The sequence below is a fragment of the Centropristis striata genome, chromosome 24, assembly GCF_030273125.1.
Source record: "Centropristis striata isolate RG_2023a ecotype Rhode Island chromosome 24, C.striata_1.0, whole genome shotgun sequence".
NCBI classification, from domain to species: Eukaryota; Metazoa; Chordata; class Actinopteri; order Perciformes; family Serranidae; genus Centropristis; species Centropristis striata.
The window spans coordinates 9,352,064-9,370,492 of NC_081540.1; the positions used below are offsets into that span (position 1 = coordinate 9,352,064).

The following is an 18,429-nucleotide window of genomic DNA, read 5'->3' on the forward strand; positions in this document are numbered from 1 at the left end:
AAAAGCATAATAAACAGTACAATATTTGGTATCAAGTAAGTTTATTAATTTAGTGCACAAAAAGGCAAGACTAATAACACTACCATCATTACAGAGGTAAACACAAGAGGTGCCCATTTTGGAAAAAACAAAAGTCCATGAGGTTCAGACACAAGAGGAGCACACTATAGAACACATTCAAATCAATACAAATACATTCAGCGAGATCACTTTAAAGTGGGAGTGGCAGTAGGTTTGATTAGCTCGTCAAGAGTTACCAGCACAAAGTGTTCACAAACTACTCTGTGTGAAGCCAGGGTACGTCGTGTTTTCAAGCTGACTAGCAGGAAAAAGTACTTTCATTCGTAAAGCATACTGAACGATTAAGTGCTAAACTTGTTGCTACATTTAAAATGACAAAGCTCAGGCTTGTTGTACACTCCTCTTTAAAAAGACTCTCTCTTTAGGCTAACCTTTAAAAAAAATTCATATCAATAACATATCTCACATGACTGGTTCAAAAACCTTGCCATTCAACCATTCAATGGAACACACTGCAGACTTTTGCTTTTAGATGAAAACAAAACGGCACAAAAAACTTAAATTACATCCACAGATACATAAAATGTTGCTTTACTATTTACATACAAAAGAACGTGAATGTAGCTACACATTCGAGCTTTAACATACAAAGAGAACTCATCAGGGAAAAATTTTACAGTATGACGGAAGACTGAATATGGCAAAATTGTCGCTGCAACGTCCCATTTTAAGTTTGGATTTATGGTAAATATTGCTAGTAAAACTGCTTTTAATGGATGGCCAATGGTGTCAGTGTTCAGTATTGTACTGTTAGCACTGATTTTGTAATATTTACACTCTCAAAATGTGATAGGGCTTCTGGAAATGCTGTGTACAAGAGTCACAATAAGCACATAGTAAACTGTAGTGTGCTATGTTTGACTTGAAAAAAACTGCTATGTCAAATACTGGACAGATGTGAAAGGCAGGCTTGTTTATGGATCACCGCTGATTCATTTTGAGAAAGGCAATAATTCATTCAATATTCGTTTTTTTTACACAAAACCACACATCAACCTCATTGTGGCTTTAGGGGAAAAATTATGAGTCATTAAGTTTCATCCTGTGTATGAAAGCCCATTTCTGCCAGTAATTTTTTTTTTTTCCCTGAAAATTTAGCCATGTAATAACAAGATCCTGTTTGTCTTTATAATGAGAAACTTTCTCAAAATATTGACTCAGTAATAGTAGTAGTAAGTACTCAAAATTATAGCAAATAACTCGTTGACTTAATATCTTAAAGTACCTCAAAATCATGAGTTCATATCGCAACATAGACGTATTTGGAAAATGAGGAACATTCTCAAATATATGACTTACCTTGAAATAATTATTTAGTTTTTCAAAATAATACGTTTTCTGAAAATTGTGGCTTATTCTTGAAAAATAAGTTGGTATCTCAAATAATGAGATAATATGTCCTTACTTTTAAACATTAAGTTATTATATTGCAATACTCGATTACCATTTTGAAATGCTAAGTAGTTATTTTAAGAGTTTCTCATTATAATGACTTACAGGATCTTTTTTTTTCTCCATCACACTGGTGGAAATGGGCTCCCGTATCTGGGAACACTAAATTTCTGTGCAAATGTCATTTTAAAACTGTCAATTGGAAAATAATTAAAAAAAAAACAAAGACCTCTCTTTTTTCGGGCTTGTGGTGTCAATACAAAACAAAACAAAAAGTATCATGAGAGTAGAAATACGGGTTGTGGAAGCAAGATTCCAAGGCACCAAATTATTGTTATATAATTATAAGGGATTTTATTTTAAAGAAAATAACATAATTTGGGGAGGTGGACTAAGAAAAAGATTAAGACCCCCTAAAATAACTAAATCTGCCACCTTAAATAGCAAATTGTTAATATTTCGCTTAATCAAATGGTTTCCTCTTAAGATTTAGGTGTAGTTATTACATTTTGATAAAATGATCATGGGAGAAAAAAAAAGTCCTGGGGTATTGTTCAAAAGTTTCTTCCAGTAGTTAAAGTTGGCAGCACAACAAAGTCTCCTTCCAAGACTAGACAATGAAATAAACCATTCAGTCCCCAAGTTATCAAACAGCTATGTAATATTAGCTCTACAGTAAAATGCAAAAAGTTTATCATACACACACAGAAACATTCATTTTCATGCATTCTAAAACAATCGAAGGCTTATAACCTTGAATATAAGGTGAGATCGCTTCAAAATGGCAGCTAAGCTTTACAATGTACATCAGAATTTTACTCCAAAATCCACTGGAGTCGATCATGGAACAATCTGATTATTTGTCAACAAAACCGATATGTCGTGAATCTTTCTGATTCCAATAACTGAGTCTGTTCATGAACCCCAGAGTCTCTTTTTTTTTTTTAAGTAAAATGAGGCTGAAACAAGATGTTAGAATTGCAAAACGGGAAAGCTTCTATATCTTATTGAATTTACAGCAGGCTTTTATGATGAGGATAAGTGCACTATACATAGACCTATATCTGTATCCATCCTGCAAACTCACCAGATTTGACAAATACTGTGCCTTATGTGATCACATTAAATGATAACAGGCAGTAAGAAGGCACCCTCTTTAATGCCAGCATTGGGGACAGTGGGATATCGTGTTCTCGAGGACTTTTTGCTGTGAAGAATCTCGCTGGTGAACTTCAGATTCGGGAGAATGAGAGAACATGGTGCACAGACTTGTCTAACGGCAGAGACGTGATGCTTCAACATGACATAAATCCTGCTTTTATTCTTGAGCATAGCGTATGCATTCTTTGGCAAAGTTGTACAACAACAACACAACAACAATGCCTGCACAAGTGGTCAAAACGAATTGGATGACGATGCCTTGTGATGAAAATAGCTTAATGTAGGTTTTATTTAAAATAAGCACTGATGAAAAAAATGCTTGTTTCCAATGAGCCATGCTCTAACTGCGCTTGGTCAGAGGTCTCGCCTCGCGGACATGCTTCCTCTTTTCCGTCTTCCCCTTCTCCCTCACCTTCCTCAGGCGGCGTGGAGGCGGCGTGCCTCTCGACTCGCTGTCCTCCTGAGCGCTGGATGTGTCCATCCCGTCCCGCTCTTCAGGAATGTTGGGAATAGCCCCACTGCTCCCGTCTAAAATGTTCCTCAGGTAAGGGTCCTCCGGTGTGCAGGTGGCTGTTGTGCCACTCTCGCTACTGCTCAGGTCCTGTTCTTCACCGTAACGCCCCGCCCGGCTGTGGTGCGGCAGAGACGAGGCCCTGAGCGAGGGCCTGTCCCGCTCTGTCTCCCGGATATTATGCAGGGGCTCGTTCATGTCCACCCCAGAGTCCAGGCTGGTGTCATTGCTGCTGGGCGGGCGGTGGCGATTCTGCAGCTCAATGATGGAGTGGCGAACCTGTGCGGCCGGTTTCCCATCTAAGGAGACGAACCAGGCCCTGGGGTGCCCCTTTCCTCGTGTCAGCTCCAGCAAGGTGCGCTCTGAAATCCCCTGCAGCTCGCTGGGTACACCATGCCCACTGCTGAAGGCCTCCATACCAGCTGCCTCATTAAGAGTCCCAGGCACAGAGACGGAAGATTCCAGGAGGTTACTGTAGCGTCCCCACACTACGGCGTTTGGCCCTTGACCTGGAGGAGGAGTCTCCAGAGGCTGGGGCTCATCTTGGTTGCACTGCTGTGGGCTGCCTCCACCTTGGGAGTGGTGGTGAGGGACTTTGGGGAGTGTCTGGGTGTAGCTGTCTTTACTTGCAGGCTCTGAGTGGGCGTCATACTCAGCTCCGTTGCGAGGGAAAGTAGCAGACTTGCAGTTTGACAGTTGCTGCTCCTGAACACTGAAAAGCTCTGGCGCCTGAATAATAGCCACCGGCTGGTTGTAAATATTAACCAGCTTATCTGGAAAGAAGTTGTCAGAGTTCATGTTGGCCCTGTTCTGCTCTGACTTCTCCCGAAGCCGAGCCACCTCTTCACTGTTGATGTAGTGAGAAGGCGGCTGCGAGCCTTTGATCCGATCCAGAGCGATGTTCTCATAAAGAGGAGCTGCCGAGCGACCTCCTGGATCCTCCACATAGATGTTGTAGTTGGCTTTGTGCCTCGGGGTGGACGAGGGTTCACACTGGACACTGCAGGAAGCGAGGCTGTTGTCGCCAGAACGGAACAATAAACCCTCTTCCATGTGGGTGGAGGTGGTTTGGTCTTTTTTCACCACTGTGAGTTTGGAAAAGCGAGCTCTCCTGCTCCTCCTGGGCTCACGATAAGAAGCTCCCCTATACGGAAGAAGCAGAATTTAATCAGGATGGATTACAGTTCCACAGGGCTGCTTTACAAACATGTTGCTACAATTGAGGGCAAGTTAAAGGGGAACATAACTTTCATTTTAAATTTTTGTCATCCAGACATTTATTTCTATTCAGTCTCCTGTTTTAATAAGCATCGTTATATTCATCGATATTCCTTGAAACTCTTTAAACTTTAATTGAAAAGAATGAGCTGATATTCAGTTCTTTTCACTTGGGTTTTCTACTGTTTTTGCCAATGATCCAAACTTAAAAAAAAATGGATTTCAGCTATAGGATTCCCATAACTTGGACTGAGAGAGTTCTGAATTCTCACTGATCTGACAAGGAATGACCCAAAACTGAAAGGTTGGTTTTGCTTTAGCTTATAAAATGTATAGTACCAGTCAAAAGTTTGGACATAGCTTTTCATTCAATGGCTTTTCTTTATTTTTATAACATTTTCTACTAGGGGTGTTGAAAATAATTGTATAATCGATGCATCGCAATTCAGATATGGATGATTCTGCATTGTGACTGAAGGAAAGAAATGTGACTGTCCATCATCGATAATCGATAATCAAACAGATAATGTGGCTAATAGACTAGGCCTATACATTCAATAAAATGTAGATATCAGGAACGTCCTTAGAGCAGTAGGAAGTTGTTAGAAATAACAACTTGACTCCGAAAGTCAGCTATACATTTTGTAAAGCACTAATAAAAAGTGAACCCACATTTATCAGACCAGTGGTATTTATTGATTAAAAAGTAACCATGTGTTGTAATATAAAAAAAATTGTGATGCATCAGGGAATCGAATCATGAGACCAGTGAAGATGCACAGCCCTATTTTCTACATTGTACATTGTACTGAAGACATCAAAACTATAAACACATATGGAATTATGTAGTAAACAAAAAAGTGTCAAACAAACCAGAATGTGTTTTATATTTTCGGTTCATCATTGTAGCCACCTTTTGCTTTGATGGTCTCAAACACATTAAGAGGACAAGAAATACCACAGATTAACTCTTGACAAGGTGCCCCTGTTAACTGTACACCTGGATAGGTGATAACTTCATGAATCTGACTGGGAGAATAACAGAGCAAAGCTGTCATTAAAGCAAAAGGGGGCTACTTTGAAGAATCTAAATGTGCATACATACACTACTGGTCAAAAGTTTTAGAACACACAAACTTTTCCAGAAATTAATTGAAAATGATGCAGTTTAATGTCTCAGTGTACTCTGAAATGAATGCACATTTGCAACATTTAAAATTCTTTATTGAGCATGATAGTGTTTTGAAAGTAAAAAAAAGATTCAAAATCACATTTTATGTTGGACAAAATGACTAAAAAAAGACACTAAAAGTCACAAAATGACCAAAAAAGACACAAAATGACTTGAAAAGAATTCAAAATAGCCCAAGACTCCATAGAGTTAAGTTGTTAACCCACTTCTTGTTCCCTGAAAAAAGGCCTACTTGTATAATTCTGAAATGTACATTATTTTTCAGTTTTGGTTAACCTTACCTTTTTTTATTTACCTCTGGCAGTTCACCACTTACCTCTGTACCCTTTCAAGCTGTTCATTTGACGTGAACTGCTTGAATTTCAATAAAAAAATGGAAAAATTGGGGTGTTCTAAAACTTTTGACCGGTAGTGTATAAGTTCCCCTGAAAATAATTCATAACCTGCCTAACATTTCTGAGCAGCTTTCTTACCCGCAGTGACACAGCAGCAAGGACAGAAATGCTATCACGATAGCCAGCGTCGCTCCCAGTATTCCCATCAACAGGAAGGTGTGGTATGACAGGAAATCCAGAGAGCCTCCATGTGTCAGGTAATCTAAATGGTCAAAATCATAGACGGACATTAAACATTTACCAATACAAGCTGTATTAACATGATTTATTGAAGGTAGATGAGTTATGTACCGTTCAACGAGGGAACAGGAGCGGCAATCCAGTAGCCCAGATGGGAAGCGGTGTAGGTCCAGACCAGCTCATCACCAACTGTTTTCACTATTCCCAGACCCTGATTCTCCCAGGCACCTGTTGTCATTGTAAGTTTAATGATTTATTCATTGTAATGTACAATATTGATATATAATATGCTTTTCCAAATGCTAGAAAATTGCAATGATATGATAATGATTTATTGGCTTTTGGCATTTTTTGTTATTAATGCATGTTTGGTTTGGTTTGGACTTATTATAGGAGCTGTGTGGCCAAAGTACACACACTCAGACCTGTTATATCAGGCCTGGCTTCAAAATTGTAGCTTACACTTTTTTCCTGCACCAGATGGAGCCATTTTCTCTGTGTAAAAAAACATCCCTCTGGTATTTAGTATTACAGAAAAGAAACAAAAAAAAACAGGCGCATTATATAAAGAAACTAGCATTTAAAGGGCTAAAATAAAAGTGGGGGAAAAATGAATATTTGGTGCTTATGATCAGAACTAAATTGGTAAAATTGTTGCTTATAGTATAGTATATAGCTATGCGTGGTAGTTTTGGAAAGGTTATTTTTTTTATTTTCAGCTTTTTGTTTTGTTTTTTTATTTTAATCAGACACTGCACATTTTTTAAAAATGCATCAAAATTGTTCCCAATTATTAACATACCAGACTGTAAAGAAAAAAAAACAACCTCCTCAGCATTTAGATAAAGAAATGATTGAATCCTTGTTTTTCTTAATGGTAGCATTAGGTAAACAAATGGCATTAGAGCACATGTAAGTCTCATTCTGTAATGTAATTGAGCTGCTTCTCACTGTAATTATTCCTCAGTACCTGTTTTGAGATTAAAGGCCCATGCTGGCACAGTATCAGAGGCCCTGAGGTGCGTGCTGTGTCCCAGGGGTAGACTGATCTGAATGGGCCCTCGGACCTGGAGCTCCTCACCACCAGAGTACAGCAGGACATCCACAGCTGCCACCGCCTTCAGCTCGATGCTTTTCAACACTGCACACACAGTAAGACATTTAAACGTTAAAATTAAATATTATGTTTAAGTCAAACATTGCCTTTATGAGATAAGAAAATACTTAATTTATCCCTCAGTGGGGAATTCACAGTAGCTCAATATACAGACTATAGATATGAAAACAGAATAAAGAATAAGATACATACATTATATACACCTCATATACATTATATAGTTGCTGATACTGGCATTTATTATGAAAAATATATTTAACATTTTTCCTGAAAGTATTTTGTATTTCAGACATTGCACATAAGAGAAAAATCTATTTCAGCATGTTAAATAGGTTGGTGTGTAGTAATACGAACATAAATTAAATGATAAAAAATAAATATATGCAGAGGATATACACAGTATAGTATAAAGTGTATAAAAACATATGTGTATTCATAAAATATGCAGAAGATATGTATTTATAAGGGATGCTATACAGCAAATATGTAAAATAATTTAGTATCTAAGTAAGTATAAGTCAAATAATAACTATGATAATATTACGATATAAGTATAAAAATACAGTATATTATATCATATATTTTCTGTGGTCAGATTTAAACCGAGAAAGCTAAGAAAACCAGTAAAGTGTCATGGTGATACCATCAGTTAAATGTCATATATATTATATTATATCCCTATTGTGAAGAATAATCATAAAACAATGAAACAAATGGGTTTTTTTCTCTCCCATTTAGTGCATTTTTTTAAGACATTTGTCTGTTTTAAACATTGCTGGGGACATGTTTAATACTCACATGATTTATTGCTGATGATGCCTGGAGTGCAGTTGGCGCAGTCTTTGGCTAGGTGGTGCTGTGGTACAGTCAGGTACGCTGTCACAGAGGAGACGTTGCTCTTATCAGACATTGTCAGGAGGTTCTTGGGGAACTTAACCCTGGGTTGGGATGAGCTGTCTGTAAAAACATGGCAGATGATTAGCCTGAATCAGGACGCATAACACATTCTCTGAAATTCTCTGAAGAAACTGCTGGCCATCATGGCCATCATAGGGACAGATATAAAAAATCTTTCCTGCCACATGCCATCACACTGTACAATAACAAATAATAACCTGGTTCATTACATACTGTCTATGCACTTTGTGTTTTTTATGCACACTGTTCATTGCACCTTATTTGTTTCATAGCACCAACATTTTTATACTGTATATTCATATTTATTCTGCACTGGAATTCTATTCTACTCCTTAATACATACTCCTTCTTTAGACACTTTATTTTTTATTGTATTTTTATATTTTATTGCTTGAAGTATGCCTAGGTTGTTCTTTTTATTTAATTGTGTTGTCATTGTCTCTGTGTGTAATGCTGCTGCTACACTGTAATTTCCCAGCTTGGGATAAATAAAGTCAGTCCATCTCTCTCTCTCTCTATCTCTCTCTCTCTCTCTCTCTCTCTCTCTCTCTATATATATATATATATATCTATCTATGTATCTATGTATCTATCTATCTATCTATCTATCTATCTATCTATCTATCTATCTATCTATCTGATGAAGGAGAAGTGGTAAAAAGACTCAACAGACACAGTAGATAGTTGTGCAGTTACTCTTGTGGTGTTGTTTTTTTAACCCATAAGAACCCATGGTGACACCCATGTAACAAACACTTTAAATCTTCTAGAATCTCCCATATTCAGCTTTATGCTTCACCTTAATTCATTAAATCCCTAAGTGACTTATACTCAACACCCTGGTGTGGTGGTCATGTGACTGTGACAAGAAGTGACTTCTCCAAAATGTGGGTGTGACTGGAAACAAATGTGAAAAAGTAGCTAATATCAAAAAGCTTATTTTTTGTTACGAGGCTAAGTTTAACAATTCTAATCCGTTAATAGGATGTCCTGTATTGCATTTTACTTCTTCTGACCATATTTCCTAAACAAATTAAAGTCACAATTTTGATAAATGTTGCAAATGCAAAAGAAAAAGGCAATTTTGTGTCTCTGTAAGCAGAAAATGTCTTTTTTTCATTTTAAAATAAGAAATATTATAAACATAAATACCATGAACGCCCATTGTAACGTATGTCACATCACAGATCTTTGACATTTAGGGGTCGTTTTTTGTTTTTTTTTCAAACATCAGAAATGTGTTCTATGTGGTCCACCTATAGAACACATCCTTTAAGGATAACTGGGTCTGGGTTCTTATGGGTTAAAATCATACTTAAAATCATAATTTAGTCCTTTCTTGATTATCTGCTTTTGTTTCTTCTATTTTTCAGAAATTGAACACACAGACTACCAAGAAACTGGTAAAAGCTGTCACATTTAACTCAAGAAAAAAATCTTCCTTTCTCACTCAAAGCATATGCTCTTCAACAAACTAAAACGGTGACCTCTAAAAGTTGGCACTTACCAGGTAACTTCCCACTGATGAGTACTGAGTCTTCAAATAGCCAGATGTTGCCCTGACTGTGAGGGAGCAGCAGCAACGTCACAGCAGAGAAAACTACAGACACAAAAACAAAACACAAATACTATTATTTAGCATTTATTTTTTACTAACTGCGAGTACAAAATTATTGATCTGCCAGAGTTAAAAAGTGGCAACTTTATCTATAAATCTGAGAAAAGACAGATGCAATGAAAAATGACCACTTAAGTTATTTAAAAGCACAATATGTAATTTCCTGCCGCTAAGGGTCTCTCAACAATAACAAAAGACAGAGTTTGTTAATGTGATGAAGTAGCGTGGGATTGTGGGAGTTGTCTTCATTCAGGAAGTTTTTTTTACCAGGAGCTGAATTATCTGGAGAGGTCTCTTTCTCTCCAAAACAAACGGACCCAGTGATTTAAAAATCAGTGTTTGTGGCTGCAGGCCAGCTGCTGCTAATGTTTGCTCAGCTTGTTTCTCTGTTAACTTAAGATCCAGGCGTCCGGTTACTAAAATCCTTCATGTGGTTAAATATAGTTAAAAACAATGAAGGTCTCAAAAGTGCATCACAAAAAAATGCAGCCTAAAAACAAATTACAATTTATGACAACTTTTGGCGGGCAACCATGACTCTGATGCACTAAAAAGGGAATAAGATACAGACCATACAGATTTTTCTAGGTTTGAATATAAAGTTATGGAAGAAATGATTAAGCCACCCATTGTTTTCTTCAGTTTCTTGTTCATTTTAATTCCTGGTACAACTAAATGTACATTTGTTTGGACAAACGATAACAACAAAAATGGCTCATAAGAGTTTATTTTAAGATTTTAATAATTATCTTTGATAACCAAAATCATTGTAAAGAAAAAAAATTAAACTTGTGTTATTATATTTGTCCAAACACATGTACCTTTAGTTGTACCAGGCATTAAAATGAACAAGAAATTGAAGAAAACAATGGTCTAATAATTTTTTCCATGACTGTATATACAGGTGCATCTCAATAAATTAGAATATCATGAGTTTATTTATGTCAGTAATTCAATTTAAAAAGTGGAAATAACACAGTATATAGATCCATTACACACAGAAAGAAACATTTCATGTCTTTAATTTATTTAATTTCTTCTAATTATAATGATTATGGCTTACTTTTAATGAAGACCTAAAATTCAGTGTCTCAAAATAATTTTAATATTACAAAAGACCAATTTTAAAAAGTATGTTTGATATGGAAATGTTGGCCTCTGAAAAGTATGTCATCTATATGACTCAATACTTGGTTGACTTGAACTACTGGAAATGGACTTTTCCATCATATTATAATTTATTGAGATGCACCGGTAAAATAGGTCTTGTCGGTTTTACAAACAGAAAAATGAAAAGTTGCATATTACACCTTGAAGTTGTTAGTATGGGTAAGGAAAGTGAAGCTTTTCTGCCCTTTGGTTTTTGTGGACATAAAAGCTGTTTATGGTGACTTGTAGACCTGTAATACCACCAGCAGGTGGCAATGCTACCTCAATCCCTTTTTAGGGTTCAGCTGTCTGGCTCAGAAGCACAAAAGGGAGGCGCCTCTGCTAATGCAGAGCGAGGTCGGTCTCGACAGATGACACTCTGTCATCATCCCTCAGATTTTATCCCTCATAACACCTGCTCCATTTTGCTTCAGAACACCGCCTCCCTGCTCCTTCAGACCAGTAGGAGGAGGTGGAAACACAAACAATAGAGCCAGGCCCCCTTTTTATTTATACACCAACATGAGATCGGTGTGGCTACAGAGCCCCCACCCCCCTCTGCACGTGATTGGGCGCAGGACAAAGCCAGTTTGCTGAGGCAGGGATATGTTTCCCCCCTCGCTCGGAGTCAGGCACCTCAACTCTTCAAGCTGCTGGAGAGAGAATCAATAATGCGAGGGCGTTCGGTTACACTTGACTGTACACTGGGAACATAAATTGCCTCATCATGAACAAACCTCAGTGAGAAGTTGTATGTTGTCGCAGACACTTCATTAATCTGTAATGATCATTAATAATGCAGTTGTGTGAATACCGTGGCTGTAAATAGGTGTCTGTACAGCCTATTTTGAAGCACAAGCCTGCCTGAGTTTCCCTCAGTTGTATTTTACAGCCCACACCATAATATTTGAATAACCAAGCCGTGAGAGTGTAAGAGAAATGCGTCCTTGAGCAAAGCACTACCTTTTCAATTGAGTAATTGTGGTTTCCCTTTATGCTTCTATTGATTCTTGTTGGAAAAATCCTTTTTTATTCATGTCACTTCAAGGGGAGGTCAGGGTCACCTGTGACCCTGGAGCTGCTGAGGATGCATCGATGTTAACCTCAGGGGCTTCAACAGACTGTGGCTTTATGCCCGAGATAACAGGCTAATGACTCAGAGATAGATAAAGACAAACAATTTGGAGCTGTGTGAGTGAATGTTTCCCACAGACTGAAAAAAACCCACAGACCGTATGTAAAAAGTGGAAGTAGCCACAGTGACGTCACCCATTGGCTTGTGGACTATCTTTTGAAGCCTCAAGTTTGGTACTTTGGCCGTCACCATCTTGCTTTTTGGGAGACAGAAGTGACCATTTTTGGAAGAGAGGGTGGTGATAAGTTAGCAAGGTGCAAATATGAATAGCTTTTAGTACAACTGAATGCTGAACATCCATTATTTTCTCGATTAACTGAGTTGTTTGGTCTATAAAATGTGAGGAAATGGTGAAAATGTTGACCAGTGTTTACAAAGATGACATCTTCAAGTGTCTTGTTTTGTCCACAACTCAAAACTGTTAAATTTACAACAAACCAGTAAATATACACGGTTACCGATAAAGTTGGAATACATTTTTTTTTTTTACCTCTTTCCATGAAATGATTGTGACATTGTGATTTATTCTTGACAGATAAAGTGTATATGTTCTCTAAATTTTATTAATCAATCTCTTCCAAACATGTCACAATGAACAGAGGACTGTGTCTGAAAACAACAATATTACTTTATGGGGGACTGTGTATATTTTAAAGAAGCTGAAATCTGATCTTCTTTTAAAGACAAAAAAAAAGGGCAAATTTCTCAATCGATTATCAAAATAGTCAGCGATTAATTTGATAGTTGACAACTAATCGATTCATCTGTACAATTAACTTGTATGAACTGAAACACTGGCACTACATTATTGACTGTTTTACTATAAATGAGACCATCATTTACAAAATAATCATGTTGTATTGAAGAAGACTTGAAGCAAGGGATGGAGAGCATAAACTCATTAGGAAATGTTTACTGAGGTAATAAATTAAATGAGAAGTTGGGTAATATCCTCATAGACTTCTATGCAATCAGACTTATTTTTCAGCGAGTGGAGTCGCCCCCTGCTGGCCAGTGGCGGTTCTACACAGGGGCCTACAGGGGCCCCTGCCCCTGTGAAGAAGCCCTTGGCCCCTGCTGTGGCCCCTGTGTCAAACTAATAATAAAATGATCAATTTATAAACATGAACAACGGAACAATTCTTACCTATTTTCTGTTCAAACAATATCTCATTGTACACAAAATGAACCTCGAATGTGAACATTGTATAATAGCTTAATTTTGCAATAAAAGCTTTCAAAATAAAAGTAATTGTGCACAAAAATGAGAAATGTCATTGTCGTACAAAAATAATTGTTACTGTTGGTAAGTCTAATTGTTTCAATCAAGGTATTCTTATCTTTCCAAATATATTTAAATGAGATTATTAAATAACCTAGAATAAAGGTCTTGAATGCTTTAATATCATCTTTGCCATTTTTTAACGGGCCCCCCTGATTAAACACTGGCCCCTCCTTGGCCCCCACAGTAAAACTGGTCTAGAACCGCCACTGCTGCTGGCCATTAGAAATAATGCAGATTCAAGACACTTTGCTTCACTTTTCATACCCAGAGGTTGTTGATGAGATGCAGTCAGTCTTTCTTGAATTAAAAGTAGTTGTGTGTTTTACTCACTTGGTTTCTTGGCGGTGCTCCAGGGCAGGGGGGTGGGGACGTAGCCCTGCATGTTGCCCAGCAGAGTCAGACTGAGGCCTGGACTGTACACCACCCAGAGCAGAACCTCACCTTTCTCCCCCGTACGGGCAGAGCTCCTCAGAGTGTGGTTTACGTAGACGTCCACGGAAGCCCCCGGCAGTGCCTGACGGGTAACCAGGTCCCGCACCAGGACCTTCAGGGCAAACTGGGCCTCTGGGGAAAAAAAAACAAAGTATTTTCAAATTTAGATACTCATAATATCTCTATGTTGCTTACTTTAGGCCTCTTTTAGTCTGATTTCAGCACCCGTTTGCTGAAATAACCAGCATTTATTTGCGGCAACACACGTGTCTCTGCATGTGCTCTATCTGTATGCAGACCAGCCTGAACCACTTCCTCCCAGCAGTACTCACTAACCTTTCTCTCACCATGAAAAAGTGATGAGGCAGGCACAGCTGAATCGGAGCAAGAATGAAAAATGCATCAAAACCAAGTGCCACGACAGGCATTTCTTTCCTTCCAACACATACATTTGTAGTCATAAGTGATATTTTGATTGATTGCTGTTCAGTAATTGTTTCACTCTAGTTTTCATTTGTCTTCAGTCTTTTAAAATCTTGAATAGGATGCATTTTGTTCTCTGTATCTAATGGGGTTTAAAATGTAGAGAGGAATTGATAAATGGTTTAATTTTTAAATCCTCACTGGTAGGACTGGGCTATATATCGATATATATTTTTTATATCCATATATCGCTATGTGGAATATGGAATTAGACCATATCACATCTATCGATATAGTTCAATTTTTGTGTTTCTTAATATAAAAATGCTGCTACTAGAGTTTGTCATATTTAGTTATTTTCTAATGTTCATTATTCTTCTCTCATATAAATATATTTATTTCAGAAAAGATTGCTATTTTATTTCACAGGCTATTTTAATTTAATTTTTTATTTTTATTTAAATGTGCACTTTAAGGAGCTTTGATTTATAAAAAAAAAAAAAAAAAAAGGTACTCCTGTTAAAACGGTTTCAATAAAACTGTCATATTTGGCTTTGACTTTGGGACTGAACATTTGCTCTCACTTTGCAATGACAATATTTTATATTGATATTCAGCCTAAATATATTGGGATATGACTTTTGGCCCATATCGCCCAGCCCTACTCACTGGTTGTTTTCACCATAGGATTCCTGTATCTTTGGTAGTACACTTGATGGATGAATTTAGCTTAATAACAGCTCATAAACAGAGTGCTGTGATCCATAATTTTTAAACTAACATGTCAGATGGAGTTCCTAGAAAGCATTCACATGTATTATTTTTTATTTACAGTGTTTACCAGTTGTAAACAGAGGCCAGCAATGAGTCCAGGTACTTTATCAGCACAACAGCGCAGGATTACTCATGCTCCATGCACATTAATACATCACCTGCTCAGGCCAAAAAGATAAGAACCCCTAATCCCCCAAACCTCCACATTATACATCTTAATCCTATTAGCCTGTTGGCCTGGCTGCCTGTGAATTGCATCTAATAGAGTATCAATAGAAATAGATGATCATTCAGACACATAGCTCGGCATTAAGGACATTATTTACTTTAATAAAAGGAGCACCAAGTTTGAGCAGACTGCTGTACATCTTACTGCAAAAATCTGGTTTAAATCTGATCAAAAATGGATAGAATGGCCCCTTTTGACCAATATATTCACATCTGAGATAATATTCATTATTCTGCCAGACAAGTGATTTAAAAGTGTCAAATTTAATGAAATGTAGAATTCTGTGGTAATTTAAAATACACGTGTAGACATACTTACAGCAGTTGGCTCACAAAAAAACAGCAGCACACTTCATTTTAATATACCGAAACAAGGCAATTACATAATTAAAATTCAGTTATTGGCTTCAGTGGAACAACAATAACAACAACAAAAACCCAGCCTGGATGCACAGCTCTGCTCCCTGATTCAGTTATGAGTCACACTGATAGCTCTGTTGCAGCTCATTTCCATTTTCTCTAACAATGACTGACTGGCGGAGAGCTAATTTTTGTTTTTGTTTACCTTCTATCAGAGTAGAGGAGCTCAGAAATCGGGCGGTCGCTTCCGTGGCAGACGCGTCTCCGACCGCCACGGTGAGGCCATTGTCCCCGGGCGAGGAGGAGGGCAGGCCGCCGCCCTCCTCCGCTGCTCTCACCGCCCCATCCAGGCACGAAATCAAAAGCAACGACGGCAGAAAGAGCAGCAGCGGCGGCAGCAGGGAGCGTTCAGCGGCGGGCATGGCGAGAGGGGGAGCAGGCTCCAAGACATAACGAACCGCGAGAAACGAGCTCGGGACGAGAAGAACGAGGTCCGTTAGTGTTTGTCCTTATCAGTAAGGCCTCATCCCTCTCATGGTTTCTTGTAATGTTGGTGCGGACAGAGGGGGGGAAAACCCCGTGGAGAAAGGATGCGCTGGTGCTGAGGCTGGGCGTGTGTGGCCGAAGATCGTTTATGATTGGAAGATGTGTCACTCGGTGAAAAGAAAAAATACAGGACTGACGGTGCGTTCAGACCGGACGCGTAGCGAATATTACGCGCGACAAGATTACATACAAAGTCAATGCAAACACGCGAATAGACGCGAATTTTTGCCGGCGGCGCGAATCGCGGGTTTCGCGCGACACGAATGCCGCGATTGACGCGAATTTCGCGAAAAATTCAACTTTGGCGAAATATTCGCGTGACGCTGTGTCGGGACAGCCTATCAGCGTTGAGATTCTGGACGACAGTGTCCGAGATACATACGGTCTGAACACACGGTAACGATCCCATTTCACAGTAATGTTTCCCATTTCCCAGTAAAGACTTTATTGAAATAAAACCCACCTAATATGTCGAAATACTGACCTAGTACATGAAAATAATGGTTTCTTTTTATCAAGATAAAATTAAAATAAATGAAATGTAATTTCTCAATATTTTAAGTATCACAAAACAATACAAATCTTTATCATGATGACTTAGTCTCTTAAAAATAATGACTTAGTAGGACAAAGGAATAACTTCTCAAAAAAGCTAATCTCAGCAACATAAAATACTGTGAAACTTTATTAAATTTTTATTTATCTTGAAAAAATTAAGTCTTAAGTAATGTCTTATGGGACCAATGACATAGTATATCATAATAATGCTTTCTTAAAATATTTAGAAACTTTCTTTATTACATTTTTAAAATCTTGAAATAATAATTAAGTATCACAAAACAATGCAACTCTTTATCAAAATAATAACTAAGTCTCTTAAAATAATGACCTAGTATATCAAAAATAATTGTTTCTTTAAATATTGAGAAACTTTATTACATTTAAAAAAAATCTTGGCTCTTAAGTATCACAAAACAATGCAAACCTTCAAAATAATAGTCAACTGCCTAGGCAGTGACCCAAAATATTAAGTGAAAATGTGACAATTTGCTGCTTTTCTCTGTTTTATAAGTGAATATCTCCATTCAGTAACATTTTCACATTTAAACGATGGCCGTGTTTCCTTTGGGGGGAAAAGTGTCTCCATTACAAAAAGGCCCCCAGAGGGATTTACGAGACTCCGGAGGTGACGTATGGTTTTCAACCGACTCAAGAAAGAGTCTCCAATAACACCAGAAAAAGTCGCTAGATTTGTTTGCAGTCGCTTTCTTGAAAAATAGTCGCTAAGGGGGTCTGAAAAGTCGCTAACTGTAGTAACAAAGTTGCTAAGTTGGCAACACTGCTTCGTCGGCTTTTACAAATGGCGTGTGTACTTAGTACTTCACATCCTGCTCCGCGATCTATCCAATCAGTAACCAGGCTTCTTTCAGGGGCCCTGCTCTTCGACAGGGACGAAAAAAGTCCCGACAAAAGTCCGCTTTGGACGACTTGTATTAAAATTAGGGGCGTTTCGGCGTGTGAAACCCGCCTCATTCTGGGTATTGGGCGTTAGTGGAAACAGCCCCAATAGTATGACTGAAGCTGTGCAGTACCAAGAAAAATCTACAGAGTGAGCGGTCTTTCCGTCCTGATCATCTTTGGTAAGACGGGAGATGCTGTTACATCATTGGGGTGTGCGTGGCCCTCTGTCGGTAACCTGAGATCCCTCGTTTCCTATTTTTATCTCCACTGCTATGACACAATGTGAACATCCAACAGTCAAGACATATAATAACGAGACTAATATAATTCAGGCCAGGCAATTAAATGAAAGATCATCAGGACAAACGTTAGCTTTTTTTTTTCATACACTAAGGTGGATAAGGTCATGCAGCTCCAATTACTTTATTTATCTTGTATTTTATAGCTTCCCGGTCTGTGGGAACTATGGAAGGCTCTTCAGGTTAGTCATTCTCATTTTAACCATGAAAATCATTCAATTTTCCACTGCCCCATGTCAATGCTAAAAAGTAATGTTACTTTGTGTTGCATGTTAACAAAGGAACTTTTATGTGTCACACATTTATAGATATGTAGCCACAGTGGAAGAAAGACCAAGTGACGGGACTCTGTGCTGAAGCTCTGAGGTAAAAGATTTGCCCACACTTGTTTTGTTTTTTTGTGTACCAATGATCTTTATTCATTTACAGAAAACAAAATACACAAAAATGTTTTTACAGAGTTCAAAGTTAAGTGGCAGAAATGAGGCAATGTCAAGACTAGGATTTGGGCATACTGGACTAAAATGTTCACTATCCAAATAATTAAAAATAAT

The 18,429-nt window shown here is 38.0% G+C and overlaps 1 protein-coding gene across 1 annotated transcript; it reads right to left on the reverse strand.

Annotated features, from left to right (window-relative positions):
• Positions 1 to 24: 24 nt before the first annotated feature.
• Positions 25 to 16,186, reverse strand: fam171b (family with sequence similarity 171 member B). Its single transcript, XM_059327750.1, has 8 exons — positions 15,775 to 16,186; positions 13,683 to 13,916; positions 9,673 to 9,765; positions 8,046 to 8,204; positions 7,101 to 7,271; positions 6,242 to 6,358; positions 6,029 to 6,152; positions 25 to 4,289 (listed from the first exon to the last, which is right to left on the reverse strand). Exons 1-8 carry the CDS (start codon positions 15,989 to 15,991, stop codon positions 2,975 to 2,977), a joined length of 2,430 nt encoding a protein of 809 aa, XP_059183733.1. The 5' UTR covers positions 15,992 to 16,186; the 3' UTR covers positions 25 to 2,974.
• Between the last annotated feature and the right edge of the window lie 2,243 nt (positions 16,187 to 18,429).

Coding starts and splice junctions, on each gene's coding strand:
- fam171b (XM_059327750.1), bottom strand. CDS start 15,991: ATGCCCGCCGCTGAACGCTCCCTGCTGCCGCCGCTGCTGCTCTTTCTG. Junction 13,917..15,774: donor CTCCTCTACTCTGATAGAAG/GTAAACAAAAAC, acceptor TTTTTTCCCCAG/AGGCCCAGTTTGCCCTGAAG. Junction 7,272..8,045: donor CATCATCAGCAATAAATCAT/GTGAGTATTAAA, acceptor CTGTGTGTGCAG/TGTTGAAAAGCATCGAGCTG.